The sequence below is a fragment of the Coregonus lavaretus genome (genome assembly GCF_964263955.1).
Source record: "Coregonus lavaretus genome assembly, contig: HAP1_SCAFFOLD_326, whole genome shotgun sequence".
Lineage (NCBI taxonomy): Eukaryota > Metazoa > Chordata > Actinopteri > Salmoniformes > Salmonidae > Coregonus > Coregonus lavaretus.
In genome coordinates, this window is record NW_028164829.1 from 306599 (window position 1) to 321667 (window position 15069).

General features: G+C 43.9%; 1 protein-coding gene across 1 annotated transcript; it reads right to left on the reverse strand.

Moving 5' to 3' along the window:
- Nucleotides 1-716: 716 nt before the first annotated feature.
- On the reverse strand, nucleotides 717-14129 carry LOC311115101 (alpha-2-macroglobulin-like; the record flags this gene model as incomplete). Its single annotated transcript, XM_084190308.1, has 36 exons — nucleotides 717-793; nucleotides 943-996; nucleotides 1106-1211; nucleotides 1387-1455; nucleotides 1561-1651; nucleotides 2148-2272; nucleotides 2458-2673; nucleotides 2904-3094; nucleotides 3367-3529; nucleotides 3809-3883; nucleotides 4168-4324; nucleotides 4494-4569; nucleotides 5123-5299; nucleotides 5418-5501; nucleotides 5570-5621; nucleotides 5713-5834; nucleotides 5943-6069; nucleotides 6144-6369; nucleotides 6627-6777; nucleotides 6950-7037; nucleotides 7216-7368; nucleotides 7766-7915; nucleotides 8031-8176; nucleotides 8254-8320; nucleotides 8709-8942; nucleotides 9419-9592; nucleotides 9728-9837; nucleotides 10323-10443; nucleotides 10589-10739; nucleotides 11438-11522; nucleotides 11642-11807; nucleotides 12044-12064; nucleotides 12412-12464; nucleotides 13101-13257; nucleotides 13655-13835; nucleotides 14044-14129. The coding sequence occupies 35 exons, from the start codon at nucleotides 14127-14129 to the stop codon at nucleotides 956-958; spliced, it is 4392 nt and encodes a 1463-aa protein (XP_084046434.1). The 3' UTR covers nucleotides 717-793; nucleotides 943-955.
- Between the last annotated feature and the right edge of the window lie 940 nt (nucleotides 14130-15069).

A 15069-nucleotide genomic window follows, 5' to 3' on the forward strand; every position in this document is an offset into this window, starting at 1 on the left:
TTAAGAATTCCTGAGCACTGTCCAATCAAGAGGGCTTGTTCCATCTTCTCAGAACATCTGGCATTGTACTGGTCATGAGTCTCACTGCTTTTCAAAAGGTAGTGTTCTCACAGCACACTCGTTCATAATCCCAGTATGTTTGCATACATTACTTATATAGTTTAGGGAGTCGTGTCGTCAACAGGGCTCTATAGTACCCGTTGTGTGCGTCTCATGTCGATGGTTCTGTTCATCTAATTGATTTGTGAGGTATGTACGACCACATCTTTCCTGTGGCGTCCACACCATTAGGAGATCATCTAATGGAGATTAAAGACAGGACTCATTCCTTTGGAAGACTTGTTTATATAATTTAGTGGTAAAATGTTCTGAGCCCATTCCCTGATGAGGAATAAAATAACCTACAGGGGTCCATGACAGACTGCAGAACAGAAAGTGAGAAACCAAAGCGGTGTACAAAATTGAGCGATAATATTTACACCTTTTGTAGAGCTGGCAACCCTGATTAACAGCAGCTCTGGAGGTATAGTTTGTTAACTGAACCCCAATGACATTCTGCTCTGTCCATGAGTTCCCAGTACCCCCTGTGGCAAGGCCAGGTTCCCTCCAGTAGTAGAACCACTGCCTTACAATATTCACCTCAGCACTCACTGCTTATCAGTGTGACAATCTTTAAAACAAACACTCCAGAAAAGGGTTATAATGAAAAACTTTATTTCCAGTTACATCATTTACTTCAGCACTTGAAAGAGGTCTGAAGGGTTGCAGGTGTGACCTCAATGTCATCTTACAGCTGCAGAAGAGCAAATAAAATAAATGTAACAGACCAGCAATTAGATTAAAGAATATAGGCTCCCAAATCATTTATACTACATGTAGTTTATGGGTCAGCTAGAAAACAATTCTTCATCACCAATTATTCTAGATTTAAAAATAGCTCACCAGCTTGGAACTCCTACTTGCAAGGGAAGACATATTCTGTCTCAGCCTGGTCACCTGTAACCATAGTACATGTTAGTCTCAGTAAATGAACACAAGTTGACCAAAAATGTTACTTAAACCATGGAAAAAGGAGGTTTTGGGGCAGGTTAGTAAATCAACTTGCTTGGCTGGTAGTAGTCGTAGATCTGGACCACCGCTGGCTTTAGATTCTGTACTGGGAGCTCCTGTATGATGTCCAGGGTGATGGTGAAAGGAAATAGTGATGTTAACTGTTGGGAGAAAAACAAACATATTGGTCATTAAATGATCTAAGCAGAAGTTACATTTCAGCTTTGCTGACATGTCACCACAAGTACATCAATATATATTATTTTGAAATGACACCCATTATATTGCAGAGTGCTATGTGGACCATTTCAAACTGATGGGTGGTTTTCACCTCACCTCTGTCAAGTACGTTAACACATGGTCATCTTTGGTATCAACCCGATCCACTTGACTTGAACCCCTCAGCTGTGAAGACAAGCCATTCATATTGCATGGACAAAAACAGTCAGTGTTAGAAAGGGTCACAGATGAGGCAAGACCTCCATGGATAAAGGTCACACAAAAACTCACCCTCCCCAAAGAGTCTGGATCTGGGGAAAACCCAGAGAGCATTTTCAAATCCACTATAATCATATTGGTGGTCAGCTCCTTTCCATGATATCTGTGAAAGCAAAGAGATGATTGATAAAGTTGGATTTTGACAAGCGCTTGTAATAATCAAATGAATGGATCCTTGCATTATTTTAGCCATAACCTCTACAGGACAGTTGTTGCTAATCTGACTAGAATGACGTTGTAAGTAACTTTCCAGGACATACACATGTCTGATCTGGGCAGAAAGCTTTAAATTCTTGTTAATCTAACTGCACTGTCCAATTTACAGTGACAAAATACCATGCTATTGTTTGAGGAGAGTGCACAACAACAACTTCACGCAACTTGGATTATTTTAGCCATAAAGACCAGGCTGCCAGATACATCTTATTGTTACTTATCCAAGCCTAGGTATCAACTGGAAGGTGAATAACATATACACCGGTATAATGAAACTAATTCATTTGGGTCAAATCCATTCTGTAAGACACGCTCCAAAATAACACTGAAGTGTCAACATTTAAAAGAATGCTGTGAAGACAAAACGGGTCCTTCATTCTCACTGAGACTGGAGTTTCAGCGTGACTCTGGGTCGCAAAGACTTGCTGTTGCAGTCTACCTCTGGAGTCACCTGGATACTGAGCGTTGTGCTTTTGGTAGGAGTAGGGATGTTGTAGTGGAGCGCCACCTGGGACAGAGAAGAGGAAGTCAGGGAAACCATCCTGTCCAAAAAACATTTTATAAGCAACAATAAATATTTAATGAACTAGAAATCAAGCCAGAAGAAGCTTCTTATGTTTGATCTTTCCAGTAATGTATATTAAAGCGCATCTTGCGCCACAGGACTGGGAGGAGAGATGTGTATTCACTGACCTGCACTGAGGCACAAGCGCTGCCCTTCACTTCAATGCTGTACTTCCCTTCTGTGTCCTGCAGCGCCCTCTCCTGGTACAGAAGCTTGTTGTTTTGGTTCACATAGAAGAGGTACTGATGCCCACTGGGAGACTGTACTGTCACTGTGCTGGCTCCTCCTCTACTGAACACCCTGGTGGAGTAGAGAGCCAGGGCCTGGAGGGCCACCACCGTGTCCTAAACAGACCACAGGAAAATCACTTCAAAATTAAAGAGCCCATTTTACAGAAAGGGTTGATTTCTACATTAAAGTGACAATTCCATGGCTCTGTATCAGTGGAAGTTAGCCTCACCAGGCTGGACATGAAGAGCACATGCCTGTGGTCTGATAGAAGTCAAAGTAATAATGTCTCTACTAGTGCACAGCACAGGGTGCCATTTCAGACCAATGTGTTTGGGAAGTATACCTGTGTGGAGGAGAAGCCTCCATAGGCGTTCTGCTGCCTCACCAGCCACCTGACGATGCGGGAAGCGGAGCCCAGGTCAGAGGTAGACAGAGGAGAGGCACTGAGGGACGCCAGTAGAACGTAGGCGCTGGTCTCCACCTCAAGGGATGGTGAGGTCTCTGAGGAGGACTGGGACCAGTGCAGGAGACCCCCTGAGGGTCGAGGAGAGCGCACAAGTCAGAATAAGGACTGCTTATTCATCATAATACAAAGTTCTGACCTCCCCAATTCATTTTATGCCCAAAACAACTCTGACAGTCAGTTCAAAGTGTATTTGTTCTTAAAAACACTTTTACTGGCCGTTTGATTGGGCCTATCTGGAGTGCCAGACGGGCTGAGGGTTTGCACTTTTAGGAGTAATCCATTGTCCAGGCAAGCTCAATCAAGGCAGCACTAACAGATCTTGGATCAGGATATAGCTCACCCTCTTGTAATGAGATGGTGTTGAGGTGCTGCAGAAGCTGGGCCCGTGTCTCCATGTCCCCTGCCAGGGTGAAGGTGTAGGCCAGCAGAGCAGTAGTGTAGGTGTTGGACAAATCACTGGTCGAGTTCTTCAGGCAAGACAAGCTGCGGTCCACAACAGGATCCTGGAGCACAGAATAACAGCAGCACATTGAGACACTTCATAGTAGCATATTGAGTCTAATATCAATAGTAGCAGAACTATACCATTCAGATGTGTTCATGGTAAAGCCCATTCTTTGTTATTTCATAGGCTACTTTCAAAGAAATAACAATTCCCCTGTAACTCACTACATTGTATAATCTGTAAGATGTATACAGACTTCATACAGGAAGCTAAATGAGTAGCCTGTAACAATGTTGCTGGAGTGAGAATCAATGTTTATATGGATGAGGTTACTTACCGACACTGACATGTCGAGCTCCAGCATTGAAGCAGTGACGTAAGCAGTCAGTGTGACTTCATCCGTCACGCCACCCTATAAAACAAATGTCAAAATACTAACTGTATCTAGCCTGATACAATTGAAGAAATCAAACTTTATGGCTGGTCTGACAAAACAGACAACTATGTCTAACATGCGTTGTGCCAGTAATCGAAAGGTCGCTGGTTCTAATCCCCGAGCTGACTAGGTCAAAAATCTGTTGATGTGCCCTTGAGCAAGGCACTTAACCCTAATTGCTCCTGTAAGTCGCTCTGGATAAGAGCGTCTGCTAAATGACTAAAATGTAAAATCGTTCAGTTTATCAGCAATATAAATACCTTCATTCTGTTGTTAAAGAGTTTCCCCAAAATTCTGAAACAGCCATGTTTGCCTTGTTTACTTTCCAACCAAGTCTTGGATTGCTCCATTTTTGCCGGGTCAATATAGATGAAAGACCGTGCTTTGCCAAAGGATCTCAAGACAAAAGCAGTCAGCCTGAAGAAAGAACTGGATTTAAAAGCAGTCATAATATCCACATAAGATGGCCATAAACATGACTTAGAGCTGCACATTACATAGCCATGGTCTCCCTGCCAGAGACGATGCCATTTGATTGGCCACTACTTCATTGAAACAGACAGTTGTTTACAAGCCAAGTACTCACCAAGTGTTCCCCAAGCCTTGTCCAAACGTGCTGTATGCACCGTCAGCATTCTTGTAGTTCAGCTGCCTTTGGTAACCTGTCGGTGGGTTTTTAGAGTGAACAGTGACCAAGTGGTTTTTATAGTCACTGGGTTTGTGCCCCAAATGGCTCTCTATATCAGGGTTCTTCAACCCTGTTCCTGGAGAGATACCCTCCTGTAGGTTCCCTCCAACCCAAGTTGTAATTAACCCCATTCAACTCATCAACCAGCTAATTATTTTAAAAAGGTCAGTTAGTAGGGTTGAGTGAAGCCTTACAGGACAGTATCTCTCCAGGAACAGGGTTGAGTCCTGCCCTATATAGTGAACTACTTGAGACAGGAAAATAGTGCACTATGTAAGCAATAGGCTGCCATTTGGGACAGAGTGTCAATATTCTACGATCAAATGATTTCAGTGAGAAACCATGTGGAAGTCCCTCCATGTGTTGGGTCAGTGATGTCATCTGTACTGTAGCTCCATCATTTACATGACAACAGGGTCCTAGTCATTAGGGCACACTGGAGAAACCTTTTACTGGACAAATCCAGCCCTGTTTCAGTAAGTTTGTCTATAATAAATATTAGCCAGATTCAAAAGGGACACTCCTACCACTAGTGAGGAACTTGGTGGCCTTGTCTAGGATGGCTGGGGTGAGCTGCCCTGTGTTCCTCAGGTACTCCAGGATGTAGATATTGGGGGAGAGGAGGGCCATATTCTGCTCTCCACACCCATACGGCATCTGCAACAGTCCATCCTGGTGGTTGAGGGCCCGACCCAGGATGTCCCCTACAGAGAAACAAGGGACTTCTGTAAGACGGTCCTCTTCAGCAAACAGCAGCATTATCACTGGAGAAGGGTTGTCTTCCCACCACTACACCTCTAAACAAACCATAGTTTATTTTACCCAGAACGGTGAGGGAAATTCTATCAGATCCATCCACCACATTCTGGGGGAGTTGCAGTTCCACCTCCTCTGTCAGAGCTTTTCCTGTGGACACAAAGATAAGAATGGCGAAGAGCACGTCGAACAACCGTGAACATTCATTCATTACTGACCAGTTGGACACAGCAACCAGTTGTAGGTGTCGGTCTTCTCTGTTCCCTCAGCCTGGAGGACAGGAGAGGGATTCTTTTCAGAGGCAGTTACACTAGACAATCTGTGCAACCTAACGGTTAGTTCCCAGCAGCAAACTACATACCGTCACCAGCAGGCTCCGTGTGACTGTGTCAACGCGTCCTCTCTCCGGTACGTTCACAATCTCATGGTCACACGCAGTGTGGGAATGGACAGCCGCTGCACTAACGGACACGTTCAAAACCCCTACACACATTGGCAGACACCACAGGTTACACAACATCCAACACAGTGACAGTACACAACTCAGGTTGACATCCATTCTGCTGTTTGAACGGTTGACGGGAGACTTACCCAGGACAGAGGGAGCCATTGTCCAACTGAAGGTCTTCCGTCCATTGGCACACAAGCATGAGGAGTAGTGGACGTCATTCAAGGGTGTGAGAGTGTAGTCTGGGGAGAGAGCCGGAGTCACAGAAACCTGCCGAAGAGGAACACTTTGTAAGATAACATGGTCTGACAAAAACTAAATACGATCCTGGTGCAGTGCTGTACCATGATGCACTTGGAGAGGTAGTTGAACACAGTGGCCTTCAGCTCAAAGTGCTCTCCCCGGATGACTGAGTAGGGCAGGGTGAGCTCCAGGAAAAACGTCTGGAAGACCGTGAGCTCCACCAGAGGAGCCAGACCAAAGCCACTGGGGGCCAGGCAGAAGACCTCAGTCTCCCAGGTGGTGATGGTGTCTGGGACTGTCAGGGGGACGTCTGCTGATCCAGACTCCCTGGAATACAGAGGTTAGAGTTTAAACAGAAAGTCACCAAGTGTCCAACAGCGAGTGGAGTAGGACTGTACCAATTATTTGAACACCGTTTCGAATGCATTTAGCTTTATCTAACCAGGGAGACCCATTGAGGTTAAAGGAGCTCTTTCCTAAGAGAAACCTGGCCTACTCTGTACTACAGTTTAAAGAGGTTCAGGTTCCTAATCTAGCTAAGATGGTTTTCACCCAAGGCTAACCTCACTGTGCAGAGCACTTACCCAACTTCCACAAGATCCCAAATCCATGTCTCAGGGAAGAATTTACGGACCGTCTGTATGGGTGGCGGAGGTGTTGGGGCAACTCCACCAGCTATAGCCATTTCAAGTCTAGGACCCGCTGATCCAGGCCCGGCCATAGGTCTGTAAGCTACTAACACAAATCATGCACATTATTCTCAAGTTAAAATGGACTGAATGCTTTGCTCAACAGTGAGCGCATGCAGCGTTCTGACCCCTTTAACCAGGCTGTGTTAGTAATCCATTTCCCGAGAATCATTGAAGACTTCTAGCAATGAGAATAAGGGTTGGTTAGGACATCTCACCATAGGAGCGATAGTACTGGTTCCCCTGGTAACTGAGGCAGGAAGGTATTCTTATATCCAGATTAGTCGCCAGCTTCAGTCCTAGTGCCTATGAAATGCCATCAAATTATTTAAAAAGTTGTATTTGTCACTGTGCATGTGTTCTAGCCTCAGGCTATTTTAGCAATGTAACCTGTAAGTTGAACACATCGTAACGGTATGGTGACTGATTCTTCCCAGAGCAATAAAGAGGCTTCAAAAGTTGAGAACAGGGCAGAAGTATTTACCTGAAAAACTGCATAAGGATCATTTGTCTCCCCAGACGTTCCATCTGGGTACGGCATTATGGATCTCCTTGGTCTCACACGTAAACATGCTACTGAATCTTCAAGCTCGTAGGGAATATAGGTTGTCTCCTTGACTGGTAACAAATCAAATATCTGGAATGGGACAATATGGGAAGGAGTGAAATGACGTTCTTGGGGACCAAACAGAACAGACTGAAACAGAGAGGGACTACTTGGACTAAGAAGAACCTCCATTTTGTTTCCCCATTGCCAAACGTCTAGAAAAGTGTCCTGATGAACACAACCCAGAATATTACCTCATTATGTAACAATAGTGAGGTGATTTCCAGTCAATAGAAAGAGGGCCTCAAGCCAGAGAATAAGTCCCATTACCTTTGATAAAAGCACACCAAATGACCAACAGTGAACAGACCCATTCCATGTCTGCTGTGGTCAATGGTTCTTCCCCTGAGGCTGGTTGTATTCCCAGCACCACCAAAACAGTCGGTATGGTGGTAGGACTGTTGTTCACGTCAGTGAGCTCTGTTACCTTATCAGCATCCAGCCTCTTCCCTGGCTCCATGATGCCAACACTCTGGTCCACAGCGCTGAGGCCACAGAGGGAACCGGGCTGGGCAGAGAGATGCAGGGTGTTCTCCTCCCCTGGGACCGCATTGGAGGGGGAGAACTCCACCAACACCTGGCATACACATTATACACTTTTACTGCAGGTATGATACAGTATCTATGTGCATGGAAATAATTTACACTTCATACCCAACATAAAATGAGAACAATGTTTGTGATGTGCACACCTTGTTCCTGAAGCATTTCTCAGTGGGGAAGTTCATGCTGTGGGCGATGACAGTCTCACTGGGTAGCATACTGTACACCAGGAGCTGAACCACCGGCGCCATCTCTGGAACCACTGCCAACTTCAAGGTGACTTCACCCTCAGCTACTGCAACGCAAGAGCAGGTCACACTGCCATCAAGCGCCTTCCAGAACGTTCAGAATCACTTAATGAAACTCACTCACCAGGACTGTCCTGCTGCACAGTAACGTTCTTGTGTCCATGCTGAACTATCACCCCTCTGGATAAGGCCTGGAGAGAAAGGGGGAAACAGTGGTCATCAACTCAGAAAGGAGATGATGCAACCTGGACTCAAGGGGTAGACGTGGTAAACAAATCCAGGACACAGCAATTAGTATGATGTTATGTGGATGTCCATCCATTTCGTATAGGTTACGAGATGTATGATATGTTACGAAGTCCAATTTGCTGTGGCTTATGTTATCGAGGTGGCTAATACTAAGGTTTAGGCTGGATGATTAGGAGTTTGTGTTGTATAGGAACATCCTTTTGAAAAGTGCGAGGCTTGGGCAATGTCTGAAATGATCCTGGTCAAAAGTAGTGCAACTAGGAAATATGGTTCCATTTGGGAGCCACCCTGGGTTTGGAAGTTGTCAACTAGTTCCTGGGTTCTACTCACCAGGTAGAGGACATCCACAGAGCCCTTTGGGACGGTCTCCCCTACGATGGCATAGTGGATGGTGATTGACCCTTCCTCCCCACATGCCAGTGGTTTCTCCATCTTCTGAATAGCCAGGGAGCTGGAGGGTTTACTGTCAGGGGCAGCGGGCTGGATCAGGGAGAGGACGTGACGCCCTCTGTTGAAATAGGGGACCCTGTATCCTCGGTACTCCACTTGTGGGGTGTCACTTACCTGTAAAGGAACAAGAGGAGTCTAAAGGACCAATCCTAAATCAACCCCTAGACCCTATGTTCTACATACAGTGGTGATGAGGGGAGGACAGATGTAAGCAATATGGTAACAGATCCACCTTACCCTCTGATAGGCTTGGTGGAAGTTCCACCATGCTAACATTACCAATTCAATCTTCTCAGATCCCCACAAGACCATGATAGGCCTTAGGGTAGCGTTTCCCCCAACTCTGTCCTGGGGACCCCAAGCGGTGCACATTTTGTTTTTTGCCCTAGCACTACACAGCTAATTCAAATTAATCAAATCTTGTTAAAGAGTCCGTTATTTGAAATCAGCCGTGTAGTGCTATGGCAAAATTCAAAACATGCACCCCTTGGGGTCCCCAGGACAGTTAGGGAAACGCTGGCGTAGGATCAAGGGCTGAGTTGGTCTTGAGCATAAAGAGGCTGTCAAAACCTAGAAGGAATCATACTTACTATGAGGTTAATATTCTCTTTGGGCATACTGGTTGTGTTTAGGGAGAACCTGGCAATACCACGACTGTCCGTGGTTAGGTTCTGTAGTTGTAGATATGAGGACCAGCCCTTCTCCTCCAACAGGTAGACTAACATGTCAGACATGGGTGTGTGGTTGAAGTGAACAGCATATATCTGAGGAAAAAGGGGAGAGTTGTATGAATGAAGTGACGCTACATGTCATTAACTAACACATACTGGTAGTTCAGCAAGCAGGGCAAAGAACAAATGCCCTCCACAATGCAACAGAAACACTGTATTTGGACTTACCTTGCCCTCAATAATTGATCCATGCTCATAGATTTGGGGCGTGTCGACAAATGAGAGTTCCCCAATCACATAGGAGAGCGCTATGCGTTTTTCCTCTGACCGTGTAGTACCTGTCAAAGGAAAATAATAGGATGGTATATTTCACAATTACCAGAGCCAACACAATGCACAATGGCAGTTCAACATGCAGAAACTGAATGTCAGTACAGCAGGATATTATAAACAGACGACAATAAAACAGCGTTCTATAAAACAACGCTGTAGCACCAAAGGTCAAACAGCTCATTCTTGCCAATCTTCATGATCTAACGCAGAGTTCCTCCAACTCCGTCCCGGGTCCCCCGTGGGTGCATGTTTAGGTTTTTTGCCATAGCACTACAGCTGATTCAAATAATCAAAGAGTCATGATGAGTTGGTTATTTGAGTCAGCTGTGTAGTGCTAGGGCAAAAACCAAAACGTGCACCCAGGGTGGGCCCCAGGACAGAGTTTGGGAAACCCTTATCTAATGAAACATGCACTAGTTATTTCATGTCATTTACTCAATAAAACACATCATTTGACAGCAATGTTACCAATGATTGTGATAATACTAACCTGTCCCCTCCTCCTGTACTTCTGCATGGAAACTAAACACGTCTCCCAGCAATTTCTCTCCTAAATTCTTTGTGAAAATTGCCATGTTGAAGACACAGGAAGCACAGCCAGTTGGGTCCAGCTGGGGAAAGCAAGCAGAACCAAACACACTGAAAACAGATTTAAATTAATTCAATCAAACATTAAGAACCAAGTTAAATAAATTCAAATGTAATATGTTGGTATAAACAGTCCTACTAATGATCGTTTTATGAAAGCATACAGACCTCTATTGACTCTTTGTGGCAGGGGGGTGTGTAATCAGGAACTCCTTGTGGATGTTTCTCATCAATTGTTATCGGTATCACTACATTGTCCCCCAAGAGTCGGCACAACTTTAACCCTGCTTTACCAGGTACAGGCTGTCCATACGTGTACCTGATTTCAATTCATAAGACAAAAGAATCAAACAATTTCCTACGTCGACAATCACCATCTTAAAAACCTAATACGAGACAAAGGTTTGTGCAAACCTGTAGGCTTAAGTCAAGTGTTCAACATGGCCAATGAATCTGGACCCACATTCAGAAAGTCTCTCAGAAAGGGATCAGTTTGAACTTTAGGATCATAATGAACAAGGTCACATGTCATGGGGGGGGACCGGATCCTAGAGTAGCAATCCCAATCGGAGATGCTTTATGAATACAGAACCAGCTGTTCATGTAAATGCCACTGTAGCAAACGTTTGAAGTGTCAGGGATTAATAGCAGCAGTTCAGGACATTGAGCAGTAGCATTGTAGGTCTTCAATTAGCATGTGTCATTAGTGAAGACCTGGGTTCAAGTAGCTTACATGCATATTGAAGTATTTGTATTTTAAATCATTATTAATATAATATTATTTTCAAATACATGCCAATACTTTCCAAGTGTTTATCCAAATACCTTCAATTACTTGTATTTTCAAAGAAAGAATAACCAAATACTTAAAATCTTTCACATTTCAAACTATTAAAATTACTTATTAGAACCCAGGTCTGCATTAGCGTAATGCGATTATTAGATCATTCCATTTAGTGGAGTTACACATCACCTTGTAACTGCAGTGCATTGACATCTCCGTTAGCGTTTACTCACTTGGCACACACTTCCACTTCATACTCTTCTTGAACAATGCTGATCTCGTCGGTGAGGTTCATTTTGATCTCAAACTTTGGCAGAACTACAGATAAAAGAACAGCAGTCAACTCTAGAATGTTCCAGGATTGTGATGCATTGATTCAACTGCCAGAGCCATAACATTACCTAGCATGACAGGTAAAAGAAAAAAGCTCAACCTACCATACTTTTCTACCTTGAAGTTCTGGTATATTTTGTCTTGACCAATCCACACTACAATGGCATATGATCCTACAGGTGCTTCAGAGTTCAGGGGGTGAGAAAGCTGCAAAATGTTGCCACTGGATGTAGTGTTGAGCCACTGTCCAATCCTGTTCTGATTAACATCCTGTTGGTTCATAGAACAAGATAACAGTATACAGGAGTCAGCTCTTTTCATGACATTTCTATCTGCAACATTGGCCTACTGAAGGGGGCCCAGAACACACACAAAGCTGATTGGAAGTATTTAGCTAACCTCTACAGTAGGTGGAAATTAATGACGACCTAGCTAGCGGGTGGAGTCCTAATGTTGCAGTATTTACAGTGACAGTCATCATAAAGTTAGACTTGTAAGGGTCTTACCTCAAGTTCCACAATGTTGTACTGTGAAGGGCAAAGACAAGAGATGGGTTCATGGTTCATGAATAACTCCAAAACATCAGAGGAGCATAACGGTCTACAACTATAGGAACTAGACAGGTGATTGGCTTAGTGGGACTAATGTCAATTTAGTACATGAATTCAGTCTCAGGAAAATATGATCCCATACATTCCAATCTGACCTATATGAATGGAAACCCCATGTCCTGACTGATTGCTGTACCTTGTGTTACATAATACTTGATTGCTATGCCCATCACAGTTGTGATACTTCTGTATCCGTATTTTGGTTTGAAATAGTAGACACCGATCTGAAGGACTGTTTTCAATATTACATTTGCAACACTCACCAGCTGATTGACAGGGCTAAAATTGGTATCCAAGGTGACGACTCTAAAATGCACTGTAAAAAGCCGATGACAAGAAAATGAGAATTTTAGAAGCATCATGTCGGACAACTGAAAATTCCAAGGTTTCCAGAAATCCTGGTTGGAGGATTCCCATCCTGATTCCAGGAATCTTTCACCCGGCATTTCTGGAAAACCAGGGAAACTGGTGAAGTAAGCAGAACTTGTCACAGCTACTCTGGATAATATTTTACACTGTTGGTACTAAGGCCCCAATTCAATCAATTGCAGATGAAGGAAAACTGCACTGCGAGTTCTGAATATATTTACACTATCCAATTATGTCCATGAGAGGAACATCTCGTAACATGTGGCATGTCGGTTCAAACTCCGTTCCAGTGTACATATCCTGAGTGACCCCACAGTGGGTTTTTTCCTGTATCTGCACCCCATTCCTGAATGAAGCTTTTCAGGCGTCCGTTTCCCTCTCCAATGTTCATAAGCCACGCATGACTTGTTAGAACAGAGTGGACAGGACCAGGCCCCAAATCAGACTGGGGGAAGATCATTAACAATGATGTGTTCTTTTCTACACAGAAGATCATACAACTATTGCCTGATTATCTTCTGAAGTTCTCAATACCTTCCAATCACTTCAAACCATACTAAAGGTGTACTGGCTCTAACATCACCTGTTTGTCCTGGGTTATAGATTGGTTTGTCCGTTTGGATGAATGTCATGGGGCGGTAGGGTTTGATCATGACCTTCCTCTCCTCTGTTGATAGAAACGTGTCACCTCGAACCTCCACCTTGAAGTTTTGCACTTTGTCACTCTTCACATGAGGGGCCTGTCAGGGAGGAAGAGCGCAACACTGGTGAACTAATGGACCAACAACATAGGACATTAAGATGTGGTGCCGTGTGGCCCAGTTGGTAAGAGAGTGCCACTAGCAACTTCAAGGTAGAGCGTTTAACTCCTGCAGGGATCACATTATGCACTCCCCTTATTGGAAGTTGCTTTGGAGAAGTGTCATATATCAATTGTCTAGATAGTATATAGTAGCATTCAATCAAAACCTGGTACAAATTTGAGCCTGAATCCCAGAAAAGTTCTGGTAGGCCACCACATTGATATTTCCCATAAAATAAGCTGGCGTTGCACCAAGAAACTAAGAGATTCAAAGCTGAGAAGTCCAGTCCACTCTTATTGGAATGGTTGTGGATGTCCACCAGTGCTGGGCTGACCTGAAACTGGAAGCAGCGATGAAACTCTTGGTCAGAACTCTTGTGGAGAAGTATTTTGTTCTGCCCGTCGGCCATCAGAGATATGGTCATGACCAGGGTCTCGTTGGGCTGCAGAAGGCTGGCACAAAGCTTGGCCTCTGAGCCTGCCTGGATCACTGCAGGAATGGCTACCATATAAACCCTACAGAGAACACAGGAAAATCAGTACCTAATGAGATGATACCTCTAAACACAAACCTAGGTGAAAAATACTGTGGAGATAACGATCTGCAGAAAAGGTCAACGAAAAATTGCTCTAAATCTGCTCCGACAGAGAGAGTGTTAAACCAAGACGAGAGACTTAAGTGTGATGACTAAATTCTAACTTCTGTGACTGCAGATTTACTTACGGTCCTGCAGTTTCTTGACAGACACAAATCCAGTGAATGCAGGCAAAGAGTATCCATCTCCAAACCTGAAGCCCAGGAAGAACCATGACTAAAGGAGAAAAATAAACCAAGTCAGTTATGACTCTGTATTCCTCCTGGGAAGACCTCCCTACTGCACTGCCTAGAGGTTGTCTAGCTGGGATACAGATTGTCAATTGACTTTAACTATAAGGTAAAGAGAATTAGGTTAAGGTTAGGAAATTGGTTAGCTAATAAAATAAAAATCTACCGGGGGAGGTGGTACTTAACATCTGAAATTATTTCCTGGGGATGCAAACCATCCATTCCTTATCAGAACTGTCCATCCACTGATATACAGGCAGAAGCATCCCCAAACAGGCACCAACCTGGTCTCAGAGCATTTCGTATTATTCTGTATGTAAACCCGAGACTCTCCATTAAGTATGTTACATTTCGTATGGTATGTATTACATTTGTGGATGTCAGTCATCCATTTCGTATGGTATGTTACAAACTTGCCTAATGAACATCTTACAAATTCCAATTTGTTGTGGCCAACGTTAGCTAGATAATGTTAGCTAAGCATTAGGGGTTAAAGGTTAGACAAGAAGCTAAGTATGGCCAAAGTAGCTAAACAGTAGTAAGTAGTTGAAGTTGCTTATTACCCAAAATGTTAAAGTCGTCAGCGTTATACGCCCACCCCAAACATTAACTATTTTGGTTTTGGTTTAGGTAACGGTCAGTCTTATTTAACAGTACCAAACATAACATACTACATTTCAGTGTCCCGGATTTACTTTTACTATGTTACATCTAGTCCATGAGACCAGGCTGTAGACACAGGTCGGTAAAAAGGCTCAATTGCATTTAGGTTATTGTTTTACTTATATCGGTCTAGAAACTGGGCGCCAAACACAGATTGCAGATGTTTGTCTAGCGTGCACATACATAAGCAATTCTGTTGCTAAACCCTTTTGGATTGCATTTGGTATAGCCTGTAAAAGACCAGATGCAAGTAGAAATGTT